General features: G+C 44.6%; 1 protein-coding gene across 1 annotated transcript in view; it reads right to left on the bottom strand.

Annotated features, from left to right (window-relative positions):
• ncanb (neurocan b) overlaps window positions 1-24174 on the bottom strand; it is a 264974-nt gene that overhangs the window by 197620 nt on the left and 43180 nt on the right. Inside the window, exon 2 of the mRNA XM_043721435.2 lies at window positions 4465-4544. Coding sequence (XP_043577370.2) covers window positions 4465-4537 — 73 coding nt within the window. The 5' untranslated portion in view covers window positions 4538-4544. The remainder of the gene's footprint in view (window positions 1-4464; window positions 4545-24174) is intronic.

Raw genomic sequence — 24174 nt, 5'->3', positions numbered from 1 at the left:
CGGTCAACATTTTTGAAACGCAGGATTCTCTCTCATCTTCCTGGCTTGCCTCTGTCACTCCTGAAGCAACTGCAGTCTTAGCCCTGAGCACTCCTCCAGAGCAGTCATTTAAAAGTAGACTATCTCCCCAACTGGGAGGGGGGGTAGGCTAGAGGAGTGGGGGTGGGGTGTGGTGTTAGGGAAAGCACCTTGACTTCACCTGCCAGCTTTCGAAGATACTATCACTAGGATCTTGGCATGAGGGCAGTGGCCCATCCTCTGGAGATGTCTATGGTTCCCAGGTGGCCTTGGAGCTGCCTCCAGCTGGAGGAACAGTGTTGAAGCTCACACCCCCTGCAGTTCAGGGCCTCATGAAAGGTATATTGGTCTGGGAGGGTTTACCTTATGAGTCCAGGATGGAATAAACCTGTCTCGCGTTTCTTTGAGTTTGGTTGGGTGAGGGTGATCTAACTGAAATGTTTAAACTGAACCACCATTGTCCTTGCTAAACAGCTACAGTGCTCCTACACAGCCAACCTCCAAAAGTGGAGCATGTTGATCTAAAACATTATTTCTGTTTTTCTCTCTCCACAGACCTGCAGAGTTTTCCAGCATGCTGAGACCTCAGTACAAATCTCTTTTGTACTTGCAGAAGGACATAAACAATGCTGGATGTTACTGAGTGGTGGTCTTTCTGTAGTCGAAGTGGTGGATTAATCATCTTAACCTCAGCATATGAGGAGTCCTTGGTTTGGCTTCAGAGATTCAGTCAATGAGAAAGACAATTCAAACATGTTAATTTTGTCTTTCTTTGGGGGCTGGGGGGATGGAAATCAGAACAAGAGGGCAGAATCTTCAAATTAGATCGAGACAGTTTCAAAGAAATCATAGAGTTTTACAACTTTACAAAGAGCATTCAGCTCATCATATCTGCACAGACTGACAAATATTGGAAGGAGTGAATTCAAAACACTGTTTCCACATGACCAACTCAATTGATTTGTTAAAGAATAAGATTTTGTAAGGGAAAAGTTATAACACAAAGGTGGGTAAATGTAATTAAGATCCAGATCTAATGTATCAGGAAAAAGATTCCATTAATTTTTTAAAGAATGAGCCTGGGGTTGGACATTGATTGTATTATGAAGTTGCTTCATATTGAATATTGTTTGGAGGACTAACATTTTGAAGGGTTGTGGAAAATTGATTTATTTCACATTTTGTGAGTGTACCTGGATTGGTTTCTTTAAAAGAGTTTGTTGAAAGGTCATGGTGAAGATTGGAGAAATTTTAATAAGGCTTCCTAGATATCACATGATTGATGATAACTGCTTGCTTTGATAGAGATTCTGCTGGGACTGTTTTGAAGATTGACTGGCTTTGAGAATGTTCTTGTTTATATCTGGTTGAGGTGGAGGGAAAGCTGCTAATAGTAAGGGGAGTTGGAGAAAAACTTGCTAAGAACAGGCTGCCCAGTAGATCCCTCCCATTTCTGAAAAGACACCCTCTATATCAGCTCAGAGGAAACACTGATGTCTTGGAAGAGTGATTGAATGAATATCTCAAAAATGTACTTCCTGATCAAGCTGTATCTGCAAAGACCTCTCAGACACCATGACTTGACCACATGTGTCTGAGCATCAGAACAACATCAGAACATTCTACGCTTTATTTGTTTGCCTTCAAGAATAACCCATTAGCCAAAGTGTTTATTTTTTCAGAAAGCCAATGTCTACAAAACAATTTTTTTTTTACCCCCTCTTATTCTGAAGAGTGCTTGTGGTATGAGTTTTGGGAATATTTAGAGGGCTATACAGTTACACTTCTATATTACTGTGTAAAGGAGAAAGTGAGGACTGCAGATGCTGGGGGAGTCAGAGTCAAAAAGGTTGGCGCTGGAAAAGGACAGCAGGTCAGGCAGCATCCGAGAAGCAGGGGAGTCAACGTTTCAGGCATAAACCCTTCATCAGGAACATGGAGGAGGAAGGGGGATGAGCACCCCCTATTTATCTCTCAACCCACATTCCCCTCCACATTCCTGATGAAGGGCATATGCCTGAAATGTCAATTCTCCTGCTCCTTGGTTGTTGCCTAACCTGCTGTGCTTTTCCAGCACCACACTTTTTGACTCGATATTACTGTGTATGTTAAACAAATTTTACATCGTCATTGAGTAGGCTTTGTTTTGATATTAAACCAGTAACGGTGTTGATTAAGAAACCTGGTTGATAGATCTTGTTTAAATCATGAGATAGCTAAAGTATTTAAATGATCATCTTGAAAAAGTATTTTTATTTGACGTTGTGAAGTTGTGGAACTAGAGGGACAGTGGTCTCCTCCAGCTTCAGACGTGCCAATTGATATGATGCTTTATCAGCAAGTTAACAGGTTGATAAGCTGCACAGTTACTGAGCAAGGGAAGCCAGGATAGTTCACTGTTCACCAGGGATAAGGCAGAATGGACAAGCTGCCAACTGAAGCTAACTCAGGTTTAAAGAGCAAAAGCATTGAGCTGCAATGTAATTTAATATCAGGGAATGTAATGCATAATGCTGTGAAATCAGAGAGGTTGTGATTATTGTGTAAGGCAGAAAGTACAAGAGGTCATAAGACTGCAATCCTGGAATGGACATTGAGGATCCAACAGCATCATCTTGGGGAGTGTAATCCAGCTCATTATAATCCCTGTCAGATTAGTCCATTTTCATAACTGACACTAACTCCTTGTGGCAAACCTATTAGCTTCACTAAGGTTCAAACTGTACCTTAGAATCGAGTGGTTAGTTTCCTTGGCTGAATAATCAGCGTTTAAGCTTTAATGCCAATCTTTGGCTGTTCCTTTCTGTGGATCTTTAGATTTTGTACAGACTTATAAATTCTTCGTATATTCAAGGCGACTTAATTCAGTATTAACAGAACCTGTTTCACTTTTTAATCTGTCAGTAGGTAATTGTTGGAACTTCAGAAAATCTCCTGATCAAAGGTTCACATAAAAGAGAGAACTTGCATTTGTTTAGCATAGAGTGGGCCAACTCAAATCGCTGCACGGCCAATGAATAACGTTTTGAAGTGGAGGCACCGTTGTAGTTTGGGAAAGGCAGCTGTCAATTTGTGCACAGTAAGCTCCCACAAACAGCAACGTGGTAATGACCAGCTCATAGGTTTCTCTGGTATTAAGAGACAAACGTATAAAGGAGACTCCAGGGAGAACCCTAGCCTTTCCTCTTCAGGACAAAGCAAGTTCAATGCCAAATCCAGATAATTAAATCCCATGATCCAAGCTGATACTGTGGTGCAGTGCTGGGGGAAAGCAACACTGCTAGAGATACCATCTTTTTGGACAAGACATTAAAGCTGAACTGATGCACCCCTGCTCTCTCCAATTGTTAGCGATTCCCCCGATAAGTAGAGTTTCTTCATATCCAGGTAAATAACTGTGAGAAACAAAGCTCACACACTTCAATAATTGCAGTCCGAGACAAAATCTGAATCAGTAGTGTCCTTTATTTTACTCTTGTAAGAGGGTGTGATGTCCAGTGTCTACAAGGCAAGGGACACACACACTAAATTCAATTAATACACGATATTTATATAATTTGGTTTCTTTGTTTTTCATTGCTCCTCCCCTGTTTACATCTTCCACTTCCCTAAGACCGGCACCTATTACTCCTGTTTACCTCTTGCCTAGTCCGGCCTTGTCTGTGACAAAATGCTTATTTCTGGCCTCACAAGGCCGTTTGACCTCATCTCGCTGTGGGTCATTGTTAGGCATATCCTTTCTTCACCGTTATCTACTCCCTCCATCTGTACCTCCCCCTGATCCTTATGACCCTTTTAATTGGGGGTTGTTCCTGTGTTTCTGTAAAAGTGGGAAACAGATGTTTATACCTACTGTTTGTACAGGCGTATTTAGCTTAACTTCATCCCTTCACAGCATCTTATCTATTCGTCTGTAATATCTACCATTGTTTTGCAGTCACGTTTCATTCTGGCATACAATTTTAGCTAATACAAAAACAATTTTGTATTTCCTCCACATAGTTTCCATTCTTGTGGACTCAGCTCTTGGCTAAAACAATTACACACTGATGTGAGTTCATTTACTTTGTATAAGTAAATAGAATTGCAGAAGTAACACTACTTTACCTATATCCCACATAACTATGCTGTAACGAGGGATTAGGTGATTATTTAGTTTGTCCCGGTCTGTAGAAGTTTACTCTGAGCTAATTGACTACTGCATTTCCTGCACTACAGTCCTGTCCATATTTCAGAAGGATCTTATTAGCCATAAAGACCATTCTGAGGTTGAGAGACATGCCACAAAAAATTGCAGTTTCTTTCTTAAGGCTGGACACTTGCCAATCTGCCTGTCTCCATGGAAATGTGCCAGTATTGTCTGAGTTAATCAGAGGTGTGCATTGAACTGAATATCCCTTTGATTGCTTGCAATTTATCCTCCAAAGGCCTAGGTCGTAAACCTACCTGTCTCGTGTAGAGATGCAGCAGAAGCCAAGCACAGACAGAGCCAGCCAATATGAAGAGGCACGATTAGCATGCTTAACCTGAAAGAAGAAAGAGAAAATTCCTCTGGTGATTACTCCTAAAGGGTTCTATGAAGAGTTGCTTACAGAACTGGCATTCACTTCGGTGAGTTAGCTCTCACTAGCCCTGCCCCGTCTCCCCTCCTGTTCCTCCCTCACCACCTCCACAGCTGTGAAACAGACACCACACAATAAATATTTTAAAGTCTTGCAACAACGGCTTGCTGGTCATAACTTCACTGTGGGAAATGAATCATTTCAAGGCAATGTCAAACAGGAAAAGACCATGCAGACTGTCCAACACTGTGTTACTCAGTTCTTCACAATATATCCATCCAAAAGTTACGTGATCTCTTGAGAGAATCAGAAATCCATATTTAAGAAAACCCAGCCCTCTGGGTCAAATGAAAAATTGGACAATTTCAACCCATTAGCATATTGAAACCAGGAACCCATCTTGGCCAGGTTTAATGTTGTGCAGTAAACCCCAGACCAGGCTCAATTATACTCACTGCATGCACACGCGCGCACACACAGACATGCATGCACGTGCACACACGCACACACGCACACACACACACACAAACACATGCACAATCTCACTCACACATGCATACACACATGCATGTACACGTACACATTCACACACACACACACTAACAAACACACACAGACACACACTCTCATTCACGCGGGCGCGCATACACACACACACAATCACTCACACATGTACTCACTCACACACACTCACTCGCACACACACATATGCACATACACACACACGCACGTGTATACACTCACACACTCAGACAGATAAACACACACTTTCACTCACGCACATACACACTCACTCACACACACACACACACACACTCACATGTGCACACACACACGCACACGCATACACATTCACTCACAAACACACACACAGTCACACACACTTGCATCTATATCACCAGATAAGAAGATATTAGAATGGATGCCCAATGTTTGGGAAAATAGGTAGAAAGTTGCTTGAATGGTGAAAGTCAAGCAAAGTTTAGGGTTCAAGGTCTGGGCAGCTGGAGACATGGTGATTAATTCTGGAGTCATTTCAAATCAGGAATATATGTGACACTGTAATTGGACAAGAGCAGAGATCTCAGACGGATGTACAGAGAAAGAGAGTGGAATTTGAAAACACAACTACAGATTATACAATAAATTGGAGTATATGTGTATACACCAAGCAATTTCTGATGGCATACATGCATTGTGTCACAATAAGAGTTCACAAAGTAGCGATGCAATCTGTTGCCATTCCTCATGGGACAGTAGGTTTCCCAGGCTGATTCCAGGGATGGTGGGACTGACATATCAGGAGAGGTTGATTAGATTAGGATTGTTTTCACTGGAATTCAGACAAATGAGCAGGGATCTCATAGAGACTTGTAAAATTCTCACAGGACGAGAAAGGGCAGATGTAGAGAGGATGGTGGGTGTATCCAGAACCGGGGTCACAGTCTGAGGATTCAGGATGGACTGTTTCGGACGGAGATGAGGAGACATTTCTTCACTCAGAGAGTGGGGGGCCTGTGGAATTCATTACCACAGGAAGTAGTTGATGCTAGTATAGAACATAGAACATGACAGCGCAGTACAGGCCTTTCGGCCCTTGGTGTTCCATTCCATTTTCATCCATATCTTTATCCAATGACCAATTAAATGCCCTTAAAGTTGGCGAGTCTACTACTGTTGCAGACAGTGCGTTCCGAGTGCCTATTACTCTCTGACTAAAGAATATTGAATGTATTCAAGAGGTGGCTAGATATAGCATTTGGGGCGAATGGGATCAAAGGTTACAGGGAGAAAGCAGGATGAGGCTATTGAGTTGGACAATCAGCCATGACCGTGATGAATGACAGAGCAGGATCGAAGGGCCAAATGGCCTCCTCCTGCTCCTATCTTCTATGTTTCTATATTTCTATGTATTGGAGGGAAGGCAAGATTAGAGATGACGTCAAGAGGATACTCATAGAATTGTAAGTATAGAAGGGCCCTTCAGTCCATCATGTCTGTCCTGCCAAAGTTGTGCTAAATCTACACTAGGATCCTGGAGAAGGACAGGTGATTGGATAAGGAATGGTATCGGAAGGGGGTTATAGGTGAAGAATTAGGGTGCTACTGGAGGGATCAATGCCTTTTTGAGTACAGGTTAGGGGGCAGGTTGAAACATTAACATGGGGAGGCCTGCTACCTGAGGGTGAAAGGCCATTCAGGAAGGGACAGTCATACAGAAATAATAATCTCTTTGCATTGTTCATGGAAGACCAAAAATCATAGGGCATCACGTTGGAGGAATAAGACAACAAAAGTTATTTTTTGATACCAGCCTCCATCGTATCTTTGTTGTAATAAGGAAGCAAGGCACTTCTGCTCTTTACTGGGATCGTCTGAATAAAATCAGAGAAATCAGAGAACTGATGGAGGGCAGAATTCAGCCTATCATTTGTGTACTGGCTCTCCAACTGAACAATGTGCCATTCTCAGGTTCCTCCCCACCTACCTTTTTCAGACAATGACCCAATTCCACCTTAAAAGCTTTGATTAAATCAGCTTCTCCACACTGTCATGCAATCTTTCCCAACCACTCGCTGCGTGGTCCTCCCCATGGTGCATTGCTCTTTTGTCAATTGACTCAATCTGTGCCCTGTCCTCATTCTAGATCCTCACCTCCCATTCACTGGCAACAGTTTTCCCCTGTCTGCTGTTGTGGGAAACACATATATAAAACCCAGTCAGGGCACAACATTGCCACAGTACAGGAGCCATCACCTCGAGACTCTAGAGTTCAATTCCAGCACAGTGACTTGTGAAAGTGAATTGAATAAATCTAGTGATTTATGTGCAGACACCAGGAGAATTGACAATGAAAGTTGTACGATTGGCATATTAATATCGTGGCAGGGGTGGTTGGAAAAGCATTTAAAGGGCTCTTGCCAGTGAAGTGTACATTTCACACAGAAATAATCAACAAAAAATATTCCACGTCGCACAGAGAGAAAGTGCCTTTACTCCAACCCTTCATGTGCCAACAGCATCTTCAATAGAAAATCTCCAATCCATCACTGTTGACATTCCCAGGTCCCCTGCCAACTAGTCTTAAGGACTTTCCAAATTAAACTGCCAAATTTTGGATACTTTTTTGTGCTGTGGATAAGTAACTGGGAACTGATAGGAGTTGTCCCTGGGCTAAGTTACATGGGACTATCAGCAACATTGTCAAAAAGTGTGGTGCTGGAAAAGCACAGCCTTTCAAGCAGCATCAGGAATGTTCTGATGCAACATTGAACTGAGGAGGCCATTCACCCCCTCAAAACCATTTAATGAGATCTCAGCCAACCTGTATCTTAGCTTCATCTATTTGCTTTTCTTTCATGGGGGTGCAGTTGGCAAGTAGACAATAGACAATAGGTGCAGGAGTAGGCCATTTGGTCCTTTGAGCCAACAGTAGTAATGGGTAAGGGATGGAGAGGTGTGTTTCTTTAATTCTTTGATGGACTGAGAAGTTAGCCAAACCAACAATTGTTATAGAGTCACACAGCACAGGAACAGACCCTTCGATCCAACCAGTCCATGCCAACCATAATCCCAAACTAAACTAGTCCCACCTACCTGCGCTTGACCCATCTCCCTCCGAAACTTGCTTATTCATGTATAAATGTCTTTTCAACATTGTAACTTTAACTGCATCCACTTCCTCAGAAGTCCATTCCACACATGAACCACTCTCTGTGTAAAAATATTGCCCCACATGTCTTTTTAAAATCTTTGTCCTCTTGCCTTAAAAATAGTCTTGAAATCACCCCCCCCCCCCCCCCCCCCCCCCCCAGGGAAAAGAAACCTTCCCCACACACCCCGACCTTCCCCACACACTCCCACATTCCCCTCACACCCCCACCTTCCCTACCCCTCTTAATTTTATAAGCCTCTGTATGGTCACCTCCTGCACTCCAGTGAAAAAAGTCCCAGCCGATCCAACCTCCCCTTACAACTCAAAGCCTCCGTACCCAGCAGCATCCTCTGAACCCTCTCCAGCTTTACTAATATTATATATAATTTCATTATTTGTTGTCCATCCTTAATTGAAATTGAAATGAATGGCTTGATAGACCTCTCTAGAGGAACCAGATGGACACCACAGCAGATAAGGATCACCATTCCTTCCTTAAAGGGCATGAGTGAAGCAGACGGGTTTTTAATAACAAAAACAGAAATTGCTGGAGAAACCCAGCAGGTCTGGTAGCATCCGTGGAGAGAGAAGCAGAGTTAACATTTCAGGTCCCAGTGACCCTTCTTCAGAAGCAGAGTTACTGGACCCAAAATATAAACTCTGTTTTCGCACCACAGATGCTGCCAGACCTGCTGGGTTTCTTCAGCAGTTTCTATTCTTGTTTTAGGTTTCCAGCATCCGTGATTCTTTGTTTTGGATTTGATGGTTACCATTTCTAAGATTACCTTTTAAATCCAGGGTTGCTAATTGAATTTGGATTCCAGCAACTTCCAGGATGCAATTTGAATCATGTCCCGAGGGCAATACCTTGAGGTCTCTTGATTGTGAGTCCAGTGACATTGCCAATATATCACTGCTCCTCTCAAATAGTTTCCATATTTCTTAATACCGTTGTCCAATAAAAATCCATCAATCTCAGATTTGTAATTGTTAACATGTTAATTAAGTTCATATCTACTGCTTTTCATGAGAGAGAATTATATTCTTAGAGTCAGAGAGTTATACAGGTGCAGCATGGGAAAAAAGTGCCCTTTGGCCCATCACATCTGTGCTGGTCAAAATAATGACCTAACTATTCCAATCTATCCTTTATACCATCATCTGTGTGAGGAAGTGTTTCCCATATTCTCCCTGAGAATGGTCTGGTTTTAATTTTAAGATTTGGTCCCTTTGTCCTGTTCTTACATCCAAGAGAAAACTGGAATTGTCCACAAGGAGGGAAGCAGGTGAAAAGGTGGGTCTCTTTACTGGATGGACCCCACTTCTCCACTTCCATCCCTACATTATCACCCCACTGACCACGACCCACACCTCCACCCACCTTACCCACACACCCCCACCTTCCCCACACACCCCCACCATCCCCACACACCCACCTTCCCCACACACCCCCACCTTCCCCACACACCCCCACCCTCCCCGCACACCCCCACCTTCCCCACACACCCCCACCATCCCCACCATCCCCACACACCCCCACCCTCCCCACACACCCCCACCTTCCCCCACACACTCCCACCTTCCCCACACACCCCCACCTTCCCCCACACCCCCACTTTCCCCCCACACTCCCACCTTCCCCACACACCCCCACCATCCCCACACACCCACCTTCCCCACACACCCCCACTTTCCCCCCACACTCCCACCTTCCCCACACACTCCCACCTTCCTCACACACCCCCACCTTCCCCACACACCCCCACCATCCCCACACACCCCCACCATCCCCACACACCCACCTTTCCCACACACCCCCACCTTCCCCACACACCCCCACTTTCCCCACACACCCCCACCATCCCCACACACCCACCATCCCCACACACCCACCTTCCCCACACACCCCCACCTTCCCCACACACTCCCACCTTCCCCACACACCCCCACCTTCCCCCACACCCCCACTTTCCCCCCACACTCCCACCTTCCCCACACACCCCCACCATCCCCACACACCCACACATCCCCACACACCCCCACCTTCCCCACACACCCCCACCTTCCCCACACACTCCCACCATTCCCACACACCCCCACCATCCCCACACAGTCCCACTTTCCCCACACACACCCACTGTTCCCACACCTGCCCCACACATTCCCCACCCCACTCACCTCCCCCACCCCCTGCCCATCATCCCCACACTTGTCCCCACACCTGCCCCCCACATTCCCCACACTCCCCCACCTTCCCCACACACCCCCACCTTCCCCACACACCCCCACCATTCCCACACAGTCCCACTTTCCCCACACACACCCACCGTCCCCACACCTGCCCCTCACATTCCCCACTCCACTCACCTCCCCCACCCCCCACTCATCATCCCCACACTTGTCCCCCAGCTTTCCCACACACCCCCAGCCTCTGGGGTTTTGCGACTGTGTCCTGGAGTGGGCCTGGAACCCAGAAACGTGTGTCCCAGAAACGAAAGACGGCTACCAAATAAACCACAACCAAAAGCTTATCAATAGGATCACAGAACAGGACTGCATTAAAGCAAGCCATTCAGCCAAGCAATCTATATTGGATCTTCCAAAGAACAATCTCACTCCCCTTCTTCATTCCCATGATCTCTTTTCTCCCCCTTAAATATTTATTTAATTCCTCTGAATGCCAGTGTTGAAGTCTATTCACCACAGAGTGTTCCAAATCTTAACCACTTGCAGGTTCAACATTTTGCTAAGCTGTGTATCAGCTGACCTAAGGGGGGTGGGGGGGGTGTGGATGGAAGGGGTCACTGCAGGAATGAAATCCTTTATTTTCAACAGAAAAACTTGCGTCTCTGTGGTTATTGTAACGAGGTCAGCCAGGTGGATGTCATAGAATCTGAGTTCCCTGATTAGGGCTGTTAGCCTGGTCCAATCAGGGAGCCCTGGCTGATAGATTTAAACAGGAGGGTGAGAGGTTCTGTTCACTCTGAGAGCTGGATCAGTGTCAAGGACTCTCCCCGTGTAAATAAAGCGAGATTTGGTGACGGATGCTGGCCTTTCTGGAGTTATTTCAGTCACCACAGTCCTACTCCCTCATTAGAGAGAGGGACAGCCTGATGTTTAACCTGAGGGACAACATGCTTCCTGTGAGGGGGAGGTTGAGGAGGAAGTTCTTTCAAGGTGATTTCTGACGGCATTGGATTGAGCCCACTCTGTTGGCATTACTCTGCATCACAAGTCCAGCCATCTGAACTGTACATCCAGCTGTGTAAGTGGGATGGTCAATTGTCAGAACAGGTACACACTGATGATCAAATACTCATTGTCACTTGATAGCTTGTGTGCTGTTCTCTTGGAATAGGGCAGAACAGTGGCTCAGTGGTTAGCACTCTGCCTCACAGCACCAGGTACCTTGTTTTGATCCCAGCCTCAGGTGACTGCCCGTGTGGAGTTTGTACATTCTCCCCATGTCTGCATGGGTTTCTGGCAGCTACTCCTGTTTCCTCCCACAGTCCAAAGGTGTGCAGGCTAGGTACACTAGCCATTGGAAATCCGGGTTTATGGGGATAAGGTGGATCTGGGTGGGAGAGTTGCTTTCGGTACCGCAGGGGTTTTAGAGTGAAGGGATTGAAGTTAATGATTATTGAGGGGCTCACTTAGGAAAAAGTGACTCGAGCAAACCAAGGAAGTGAAGAATAGTACCAAATTGAAAGGAAAAACATACGAGAAAAGATTAACAGTACACGGGTAAATTTTCAAAAGCCAACAAAAGAAGGGGGACAGGCAGCATGGTAGCTCAGTGGTTAGCACTGCTGCCTCACAGTGCCAGGGACCCAGGTTCAATTCCACTCTTGGGCGACTGCCCGTGTGGGGCTTGCATATTCTTCCCGTGTATGCATGGGTTTGGTCCAGTTTGGTCCCACAATCCAAAGGTGTGCAGGTTCGGGGATGTGTAGGTTAGGTGCATTAGTCAGGAGTAAATATATGGTAGGGGAATAGGTCTGGGTGGGTTGCTCTTCAATGGGTCGGTGTGGACTTGTTGGGCTGAAGGGCCCGTTTCTATTTTAAACAGATTGGATTCCCTACAATTGACAACGGATCATCATTACAATCTTAATTCCAGATTTTTAAAACTAAATTCAAACTTCAATATCTATGACAGGATTCAAACACAGGTCCCCACAACATAGCCTGAGTGACTGGATTCATAATGTGGTGATAACAGAACAAGACCATTGCCAACCCCTGATCTAACATCAACTGCGGTTTGTGGGAGAGAGTTACAAAATCTTCCTTTTGTGTAGCATGACTGAGTACTGTTTGATAAGATCTTACCTGCACCCATTGTGAACAATGAGTAGAACTTTGGATGTGTTAATGACAGCCACTATGCTTGGAGTTCATTCAAATAGAAATCTACAAAGAATCCCCTCAGCATTTGCTTACATCAAATTATTCCTTCACTTAAAAAAAACAATTACAAAATAACTGTTGGTTGATGTTTATTTAACATGGTCCTGGTGTTAAACACCACCTAACATGGAATGCTTCCAGAATATTCTTTGAAAGTGTGGCTGCAAGGGCCTGTTTCTACACTGTAGGTACTCTAATTCTACTTCTAAAAGACTGAGAAAGCGAAAGAGAAAATAAACTATGGGGGTAAAATAAGAAATAATATGAAAATGAACAGTAAGAGCTTCTTTAAATGTATGGAAAGGAAAAAAGAGAGGCCAAGATGAACATTAATTATGTAAAATAATCAAGCAGAGTCAGCAAGATTTCATAAAGGGAAATCACGTCGGGAAAGTGTTTTAGACTAATTTGAGAAGGTAACAAGAAGGTTAGGTATAGAAGAAGCAGTGGATGCAACCAGTTTGGATTTCCAGAAGGTGTTTGATAAGGTATCATATACAATGCTACTTAATAAGACAAGAGCCCCTGGTGTTGGGTGTCATATATTTGCATCGATAGAGGATTGGCTAACGAATAGAAGACAGAGAGTTGGGATAAAGATGGGCATTTTTAGAATGGCAACCTGTAACTAATGCAGTGCCACAGGGGTCAGTTAGAGCAGTCATATTAGCTCTGCTTTGAGCAAAAGAGATTGAGGGATGATTTGAACAAGATAGATTTTGATAAGGTGGGGAATTATGATAGATTTTGATAGGTAGAGGATCATGATAGATTTTGATAAGATAGACAAAGCAGAGCTGTTCCTATTGGCACCTAAATTTAATGCTTTGGGTAATAAATGCAGGGAGGTAAATGAGGAAGATCTTTCTTTTTAAAGCAGCAAATGGTAAGGACCTGGAACTTGTCGATGAGTATAAGATCATGAGAGGCATGGATAGGGTGAATGCACTCAGTTTTTTCCCAGGATTGGGTAATCAAGGACTAGAGGGCATCAGTTTAAGGTTAGAGGGGAAAGAATAAAAAGTAACCTGAGGGACAACGTTTTCACACAGCAGGCAGTATACATATGGAATGAGCTGCCAGCAGAAGTGGTTGAGGTGGGTACATTCACAACATTTAAAAACATTTGGACAAATACATGGATAGGAAAATGTTAGAAGGATATGGGCCAAGTGCAGGGAAATGGGGTTAGTGTGAATGGCCATTTTGATTGGCATGGACCAGTTTGGGCCACAGGGCCTGTCTCTGTGCTGTCGGACTCTATGACTCTAGATTGTGACACGTTGGGTGTGGTGGGAGGAAGCAGAGATGATAATGATATCAAAAGGAAATTGGATGGACAATTGAGGAAAATGAACATTTTGGGTCACTAAGCAGAGGATGGGAACCAGTACGGACTTGATGGGTGAATGGCCTCCTTCTGTTCCCCCAATGACTTTGTAATTCTGTGTAGAAATGAACTAGTATTCTAGACCTTCCATTTAATTATCCTTCAGGGTGAGGATTTTTATTTTATTTAACAGTGAATTACTGTGATTTGGAATTCTTTGTGACAGGACAGTGAGCACGGATTAAATCATAACTTTCGGGAAGGAAGTTGCATCAATGCACAATACAAGAAATTTGTAGGACTTTGGGAAAGGAACAGGGGAGTGGGACCCCCTGTTTCAAAAAGCTGGTACAGTCACGATGGGTTGAATGGGCTCGTCCTGTGCCATGTTGGCCATGGCTGTGTGAAGTTAGCACTGAGTACTCAGAATCAGAAGGAGATGGGTCCCACTCCTGTATCGATCCTAGTATTCCAGTTCCTCATTGTAGAGGAACAGCCTTTCAGCTGAGGCATTAGACCAACATAAAAGATTCCACTGTACTATTTTAAAGAATTTCTCCTAAGTACCCTTGCCAATATTTACCATTCGACCAACACAATGAGAAACAGATTATCTGACCTTGCTGCTTGTGGGAGCTTGCTGTGTGCAAATTGCCGCTGTGTAGCAGACATTAAAACAGCAATTGCATTTTCTAAGCATTTCATTCACTGTAAAGTGCTTTGGATGGAACTGAGGTGATAAAAGGTGCTATCTAAATGCAAGTCTTTCCTGCTTCCAAGCAACAACTCGTATTTCTGTTGCCTCTTTGGTGTGGTAAATAATCCCATTCACCAGGGACTGCCGGACAAAATTTAGTACCAACACACACAAAAAGAGACGTGAAAGCAGAGGACCAAAGAACTTATTCAAAAAGATGCGTTTACAATAGTGTTTTGAAGAAGAGAGTTAGAAAGGCAGAGGGGTTTAGGGAACTGGACCCAGGCAGCAGTGACACTGTCAGGGAAGCAAATTAAATACAGATGAGGAAGAGACCAGAACTGGAGGAGCAAGGAGATGTTGGAGAGTTACTGGGACTAAAGCAGAATCTGGACAGTGGGAATGGTGAGACAATGGAGGGATTTTCAGACAAAGATGTGAATTTGAAGATCAAGATACTATTCAGCGGGGAACCGAAATAGGTCAGTGGGCATAGGGGTGTCAGGGGAGCAGATATTACGACTAGTTTCAACACAGGCAGCAGATGCCGTTAGGTTTACAGAGAGAACTTTGTGTTTTGACTTTGTTAGGAACTACTTATACAAAGCCTCTCCTCACACAATTTTGTACACCTAGGTCTAATACCCTCCAAGGGGGCACAAGTCTAATACCCTCCAAGGGGGCACAAGGATGTTCAGTGCCTAACCCCATCAGGTTTCTTGTATGTTCCAGGGATCAAAGTTTACAGGAGAAGGTAGCGGAAAGGGATTGAGAAGCATATCAGCCATAATCAAATGGTAGGTCAGACTCTGTGACAGAAGTGACTTAATTCTGCTCTTATATCTTATGGCCATATGTTCTATGTTGGGGAGAAGAACTCCTTAAAATCAAAGGTATGGGTGGTCTTTTATTTTATTCACTCATGAGACCTGGCATCACTGGCTGGGCCAGCATTTAATGCCCGTCCCCAGTTGCCCTTGAGAAGGTGGTGGTGAGCTGACTTCTTGAACCGCTGCAGTCCACCTGCTGTAGGTTTACCCATAATGCTGTAAAGGAGATTCCAGGATTTTGATCCAGCAACAGTGAAGGAATGGAGATATATTTCCAAGTCAGGATGGTGAGAGGCTTCGAGGGGAACTTGCAGGGGGTGGTGTCCTTATGTGTCTGCTGCCCTTGTCCTTCCAGGCGGAAGTGGTCGTGGGCTTGGAAGGTGCTGTCTATGGAAAATTGGTGAATTTCTGCAGTGCATCTTAGAGATGGAACACGCCCCTCATACAGAGCTTCAGTGGTGGACGGAATGGATGTTTCTGGATATGACTGCAATCAAGCAGCCTGCTTTGTTCTGGATGGTGCTGAGCTTCTTGAGTGCTGTTGGAGCTGCACTCATCCAGGCAAGTGAGGAATATTTCATCACACTCCTGACTTGTGCCTTGTCGATGGTGGGACAGGCTTTGGGGGGAGTCAGGAGGTCACTGGATTCCTAGGCAGGATTCCTAGCCTCTGAGTTGCTCTTGGAGACACTGGTTTATATGGTTAGTCTAGTTCAGTTTCTGGTTAATGGTCACCACCAGGATGTTGATAGTGGGCGATTCAGTGATGGTAATGTTATTGAACGTCAAGGGACAGGTTAAAGATGTTCATTGCCTGGCATTTGTGTGGCACAAATGTTACTTGCCAAAAGAAAAGGTATATAACCTGGTCATAATGACAGCTACAAAGTCAAACTTAATGATAGTAATAACTTGCTATTAGTCACTTGAATCCCTAGTTCAAACATGATCAGAAAGAGAGTGAGGAAGTACATTCCAGTGACTATGTTTAACTGGGGGTTGGCCCCAGATTTTAAGACATGGGTCTTAATCTAACTAATTTCCAGAGTTTCCCAATGCTCAGTGCCAGCTTATTAAACATGCAAAGCCAATGTTTTTAAAACACAAAGTGCCCTTAAACTGCCAGATTTTAACAATGTCTATGAGGAAAGACAGGAAGGCGTGAACTTGACTTATGGATGGAAACAGCACAATTCTAATTCTGTCCTACAATGTCACATGATTTATCTGCTCATTGGGGCATTGGAGATCTCGTGGTGAAGAGAGACCGACCCTGTTCCTCCATCAATATGGAGCAGACAGGCCATTTAGCTGCTTCCTGGAGATATTTCCAATAAAACTGTTCCACCTCTGCCTCAGCTACAGCCAATCCCACACGTATCCAATAACCATATGACTGTTTCTAATATGAACCTTGATCACATCATCAGGTTCAGGAATAGCTTCTTCCCAGCCGTTATTAGATTTTTGAATGGACTCTCTAACTTCAAATAATGCTGATCTTACTAACGTTGATCTCTCTTTTACGCCCTGTGCAATGTAACCTGTAGATCTTTGTCTAAATCTGTTGATTTGTATGTCCTTCCTTACTATGATCTGCCTGTGCTGCTTGTAAACAAAGCTTTTCGCTGTACTTTAGTACACGTGACAATAAATCAATCAATTGTGAACGGTGAGAGTGTGAGGTGCTGCATTTCGGGAAGGCAAATCAGGGCAGGACTTATACACTTAACGGTAAGGTCCTGAGGAGTGTTGCTGAACAAAGAGACCTTGGAGTGCAGGTTCATAGCTCCTTGAATGTGGAGTTGCATATAGATAGGATAATGAAGAAGGTATTTGGAATGCTTGCCTTTATTGGTCAGTGAATTGAGTATAAGAGTCGGGAGGTCATGTTGCGGTTGTACAGGACATTGGTTAGGCCACTTTTGGAATACTGCATTCAGTTCTGGTCTCCTTCCTTTTGGAAAGATGTTGTTCAACTTGAAAGGGTCCAAAAAAGATTTACAATGATTTTGCTGGGATTGCAGGGTTCTGTTGAAAAATCTTCACCCCATCATCTACACTACTCATCACTGCCCAGTTTCTCAATTTAGTCCTTACCAAAACGTCAGACCCCAAACTTTACCTAGATCAAGGATCTTAAAAGAGGCCACATAGATAAGAGACTGGGCCCTTACAAAGGTAAATACAGTGTGAGCATTCACTTCGAGAGGGCTAGAATACAAGAGCAGAGATGTCCTGCTGAGGCTGTATTAGACTCTGGTCAGACTGCATTCGGGAATATTGTAGGGAGTTTGGGCCTCCATATTTAAGGAAGGATGTGCTCGTATTGGAGGTGGCGTCCAGAGGAGGTCTACAAGAATGATCCTGAGAATGAAGGGCTTCTCATATGAGGAGCAGTTGAGAATTCTAGGTCTGCACTCAATGGAGTTTAGAAGGATGAGGGAGGATCATATTGAAACATACAGAATACTCAGAGCCCTTGGTAGAGTGGATGTGAGGAAGATGTTTCCACTGGTAGGAGAGACTAGAACCCGAGGACACAGCCTCAGGCTGAAAGGATAACTCTTTAGAGCTAAAATGAGGAAGAATTTCTTCAGCCAGAGATGTTTTTATGTGGAATTCACTGTCACTAAGGGCTGTGGAGGCCAAGTCATTCAGTGTTTTTAAGACAGACAGGTAGTTTCTTGATTGGTAATGGGGTCAAGGATTACAAGGAAAAAGCAGAAGAATGGTGACATGGTGCCTCCGTGGTTAGCACTGCTGCCTCACTGTGCCAGGGGCCTGGGTTCGATCCCAACCACGGGCGACTGTCTGTGTGGAGTTTGCACATTCTCTCCATGTGCCTACATGGGTGTCCTCTGGGTGTTTCAGTTTCCTCGCACTGTTCTAAGATGTTAGGTAGATTGGCCATGCTAAATTATCCATAGTGACCAGGGATGTGCAGGCTAGGTGGATTAATCATGAGAAATGCAGGGATACAGTGAGGGGGGTGGGTCTGGGTGGGATGCTCCTCCTTTGGAGGGGCGGTGCAGACTTGATGGGCTGAATGGCCAGCTTTCATACTGTTGGGATTCTATGAGTGGGTTTGAGAAATGTAACAGCCACGATTGAGTAGCAGAGCAGATTTGATGGGCTGAATGTCCTAATTTTGCTCCTATATCTTACAGTTATGCTGATTCAGTGCTAAAGGAGAGGCCACCTGGAGATTATTTCATCATTGCTTTGGGGAGTTTGCTGGTCACAAATTGATTGCTGCGTTTCCTACATTACAGTGGCAACAACGTTTCAAAAAGCATTTCGTCGAATATAAAACACTCTGCGATGCACTAAGACCATGGACGGTGCTACTTAAATGCAAGTACTTTCCGAAGAAGATGCTGTTTACAAATTCATCGCACAGACCAGTCAATTAAGAAGTACTCTCTCTCTCTCTCTCTCTCTCTCTGGGACAGAATGTATTGTCTGCTGTTGAATTCTTTTTCCCTGCAGCAGAGACCAGCGCTCGTATTTCTTGGCTAAAAGTGACTAGCCATCAAATATTGATGATTCTCGGCACTTGATCTACTGCCTTGCAACTGAAATCCAATTTGATGTCAATCCCTGTGAATGAAGAGCGACAGAGAACTGCTCCTTCAGTAATGATCACATACTTTGACCTTCCCAAAGCAAACTAGAGAAAATGGCAGGGAGCACAGCAGTGGTGACAACTTTGCTGTTACTTCAAACATTCTGTGACAAGAAGTATAGGGCAAACAGCTCAGCTCACCCCCAGTCTGAGACAGGCCCATTACCCTCCAACACACCTCTGCCTGCCTTCAACATTTGGCCTCTTCCATATCCCCTTCTCTTCAATCTGCCATTGGTCGCTCTCAAAGCCCTAAGCTTGGGAACTATCTCTCTAAAACTCTTCACCTTTTCAACTCTCGCCTCCTGTAAGATACTCCTTAAAAGTCACCTCATCAAGCATTTGTCACCCGTCCTAATATCTCCTTAAATGGCACAGTCTAAGTCTTTTTGCTGTGATGCCCATTCTGCAAACTTCTTTCAGCAGTAAAAAGGTGCTTTGTAAATGTGAAGTTGTTGTTGTAAGCAGATGGACCTCGTCAGCTTCCAATCTCAACCTCTCCTCTTTCCTTTTCTCTAGATCATTGCTCCTCTTTCTGGGATGTGTAGCTCCCCCAGACACTATCCACAATGCAGGAGTGCGGTGTCCAGAGAGGTGGTCAGTTAGCTCAGTTGGCTGAAAGGCTGGTTTGCAATGCAGAGCAGCTGCATGGGGTCCATTCCTGCGTTGGCTGAGGCTACTTTGAAGGTATCCTTGACCTCTTCCCTCACCTGAGGGGAGATGACCTTCAGGATAAGGTCACCAGGTTGTCTCCGTACTGAAAGGGACTGTGGTGACTTTATCTATCACCTAACTATTCTTCCTGCCTGAGATGAGGCAGAGGGAATCAGCAGGCAATTCAGCTGCTGAAGGCTTCACCAATTTTTCCCTCACCTGATGCCAACCTGTAGTAGAGGTTGGAGTCACATTTATTCCCAAAAATACAATTGTCCCCTCTCCCTGAGCGTGTTGGGAACCACTGTGACCCTTCATTCTCCCTACCACTCAATTCCTTTCTCACTCAGAGTCACTACCTAAGATGACTCACGGAGGATAGACAGACACTGGTTGGTGAGAGTTGGCTTTGAGGAAGTCCTTTCCAGTTAAAGGTGCTGAGACAGAGGGGATTAGGAAAGCTATTTTGGGTACGACTAGCAAGGAGGGAGGGGCAATCATATTTTGGGGAGTAAGTGTGACTTCAACCTCTACCACAGGTTGGCATCAGCTGAGGGCAAATTTGGTGATGCTTTCAGAAGTTGAATTGCCCAGATGAGTTGGTGGTTGCCAAAGGGTGATGAGAGAGACAGCAACTTCAGAAGAGAAAATGGAACGAGACGCTGGTAAAGTGGTTCATTTAATGGGACATTAAACGTTGAAAGCAAAGAGAAATTCCGAGGAATGAAAGAATCCTGAACAACGCAGCTCATCTCCAGAAAGAATTGACACAGAATAACCCATCTCAGTGGGTGTGCTCCAATGCTACTAATTGAACATTAACACAGTGCTATGAAGTTCTTCCATCCAGTGTTTTAATGAAGATTTAACATCACTTTAGTTCCACCAAGCAGCAAGCAAATTCAAATTGTTTTTAGTTTGCAAGAGCCACAATTGCTTGCTTCCATCCAGCAATGCTATAAGGAATGCTACCTTGACTAAGGACAAAGTTAAAAATCACACAACACCAGGTTATAGTCCAACAGGTTTAATTGGAAGCACATTTAAACCTGTTGGACTATAACCTGGTGTTGTGTGATTTTTAACTTTGTACACCCCAGTCTAACACCAGCATCTCCAAATCTTGACTAAGGACAGTCAAGCTTCCCAGAGATCGGCAAATCGGTATCCGATTCTGTATTATTGGGAACAGAACACACTCCCACTCCATCAAACTCCACGGTAGAATGAAAATGCCTAACTCCCAATCAAGCTCTACCTCCAGAGCAGATGGAAACCTCAAAATGCTTGCATGAAATATGTACTTTTATAGGGTTTTCCACATGGAAATTCCACATTAAATGACTGCCTGATGTATATGAACTTTGAGGCTTGTTGGAATGATGTATTAATGTGAGTGCCTGTGAGAATTTCTGCATGTATGAGATTGCCTGTGTTAGAGTGTGTGTGTGTGTTTGTGTGAGACAGAGAGAGAGAGACAGACTGCATGAGTTTGTGTGTGTGTCTACCTGAGAAAGATTGTATGTGTCAGAACATGTGTGTGTATGTGAGAATTTCTGCATGTGTGAGACTGCATGTGCCAGAGTATGTGTGTGTGCGTGCGTGCGTGAGGGAGAGAGAGACTACATGCATCTGAGTATGTGTGTGCGCACGTGTCTGCATATGTGACAGAGATGACTTGTCAGATTTTGTGTGTGTGTGTTCATGTGTAACTGAGAAAGACTGCATGTGTGTGTGTATGTGAAAACTTGTACATGAGTGAGATTGTGTGTGTGTGTGAGAGAGAGAGAGAGACATTGTATGGGGGAGAATGTTGGAGTTGTGTTTACATATTTCTGATAATGGGAGTGCATGCACGTCTGTGACTGTGTGTCATGTGTGTAGTCCATTTGTGTTTGTGTGTGTTATGTGCATGTATGTAATGGGTGTGTCATGTATGTATATTCTGTGTGTTATGTAATGTTTGTGTGTGCAAGGAGTTGATGGTCAGAGTTGAAATGTCTAAAACTAGGGGGCATGCATTTAAGGTGGAGGAGGAAGTTCAAAGGAGATATGAGGGGCAGGTTGTTTTCCACAGAGAGGGGTAGGAGTCTGGTACATGCTGCCAAGGATGGTGCTGGAGGCAGATACAATTAGGGTGTTTAAGGGACTTTTAGATAAACACATAGATATGCAATGAAAGGAAGGATAAGGATAAAGGGCAAGCAGAAGGGATTAGTTTAATTTGCTATCATATTCAGCACAACATCGTGGGCCGAAGGGCCTGTTCCTGTGCTGTACTGTTCTATGTTCTATGTGTGTGTGGTATTGTGTGTGTATGTAATGGGTGTTTGTATGTTGTTTTTATTCACTCGTGGGACTTTGGTGTCACTGCCTGGGCCAGCATTTATTGCTGTCCCTCGTCACCCTGAAGAAGGTGGGAGTGAGCTGCCTCCTCAGACTGCTGCAGCACATGTGCTGCTGATAGACCCACAATGCCCTTAGGGAGGTAATGGATGAGTATGTTCTAGGCATGTGTGTTATTTGTGTGTGTAATTGTGTGTGTTATGCACATGTACTAGGTGTGTGTACAATGGTATGTGTAATTAGTGTGTAATTAGTGTGTATTATGTGTATGTGTGATGTGTGTGCAATCGGTGCATGTGTTTGTGTGTGCCTGTTGTGTATGTGTGTGAAATGTGTGGAAGAGTGTGGTGCTGGAAAAGCACAGCCGGTCAGGCAGCATCTGAGGTGCAGGAGAATCAACATTTTGAGCAAAAGCAGAGCTTATGGGAAGGTAGCTTCCCCCCCAGACCCATCACCCCTCTCTCAGCAACCCCCCACCCCACCCCACCACCACCACCTCGGCCCACAAGCTTCATTCCTGATGAAGGGCTTATGCCCAAAACATCAATTCTCCTGATCCTCGGATGCTGCCTGACCTGCTGTGCTTTTCCAGCATCTGCAGTCCTCACTTTCTCCCTGTCTAAAATGTGTGTCTGTAATGGACTCGTGTATTGGTTGTATGTGTGTGCGTGTGTGTGTGTGTGTGAGCATATGGAATAGGTGACTGTGTAATATGTCTGTGTGTGTGTGTGTGCAATTATTAGGATTAAAGGATTGGACACTCTGGAGGCAGAAAGCATGTTTCCGCTGATGGGTGAGTCCAGAACCAGAGGACATAGTTTAAAAATAAGGGGTAGGCCACTTAGAACAGAGATGAGGAGAAACTTCTTTACCCAGAGAGTGGTGGGTGTGTGGAATGCTCTGCCCCAGAAGGCTGTGAAGGCCAAGTCTCTGGACACTTTCAAGATAGAGTTGGATAGAGCTCTTAAAGATAGTGGAATCAAGGGTTATGGGGATAAAGCAGGAACAGGATACTGATTAAGGATGATCAGCCATGATCATAATGAATGGTGGTGCTGGCTCAAAGGGCAGAATGGCCTACTCCTGCACCTATTGTCTATTGTCTATTGTAATGGGGGCATGTGCATGTGTGTGTGTGTGTGTCTGTGTGTGTGTGTGTGTCCGTGTATGTGTGTGTGTGTGTCTGTGTGTGTGTGTGTGTCCGTGTATGTGTGTGTGTGTGTCCGTGTATGTGTGTGTCTGTGTGTGTGTAATGGGGAGGTGTGAGGTGAGCTGGAAATTGATCCCCAGGTTCTCTCCTGCTCAGTCAGATCTCTGTTGTTGCTGGAGTTGTAACTAGCTCTGCATTGCCTTCAGATGAAGAGGAAAGGAAGCTGAAGAACTGAAAGAGAGGAGGACCTCTGTCTGTCGAGGCTGTGAGTCGTACCTTGGTATCCTGTTGGGAAGTCAGTATCCTGACACTTCAGAGCAATACCCGTACACAGCATCCTGACGGCGTGTCATCTCACTGTTACAGAGACACCACTCAGCTCCCTGGCAGCACACTATGAAGACCCTGCCAGCGACTCAAAATAAAGAGTCTTTGAAAACTTTGGCACTAACACTATTATTTCTCAAGAAAAGTGGTTCCTTAACTTGAGCTAATCATTGTTGGGGGGGGTGGCCGTGATGGTGTGGGTATTGTGGGGACGGGATTGTACATTAGCCTGAGGGAAGAGACTACTGGAAACATTTTTAGGAAGAAATTTAATACTGCCTAATTAAAGTCTACCTATCCCAGATGCAGGGCACGTAGTACAATTAAATCCATATCCAGACCAAACTCTGGGTTTACAATCTTTGCTGACTGCTTTTAATTTTAAATATTGCCAAGCATGCTCATGGTGAGAGGCAACAGTCAACTGCCTTTGTCTATTCCATCTTCATCTTTGACAGGTCAGTGAATGTTACACAGAATAAAATAGAATTAGCAGGCCATTCTTTGGTGGGATGCTGTTTTCTCTGGCCAGTATTCATTGCCCATCCACAATGCCCTTGAAAATGG

The sequence above is a fragment of the Chiloscyllium plagiosum genome, unplaced genomic scaffold, assembly GCF_037043375.1.
Source record: "Chiloscyllium plagiosum isolate Xiang-an unplaced genomic scaffold, Cpla_swu_hap1 HiC_scaffold_28, whole genome shotgun sequence".
NCBI classification, from domain to species: domain Eukaryota; kingdom Metazoa; phylum Chordata; class Chondrichthyes; order Orectolobiformes; family Hemiscylliidae; genus Chiloscyllium; species Chiloscyllium plagiosum.
The sequence above is the reverse complement of the archived record's forward strand: the minus strand, read 5'-3'. Positions and strand labels throughout refer to the sequence as shown.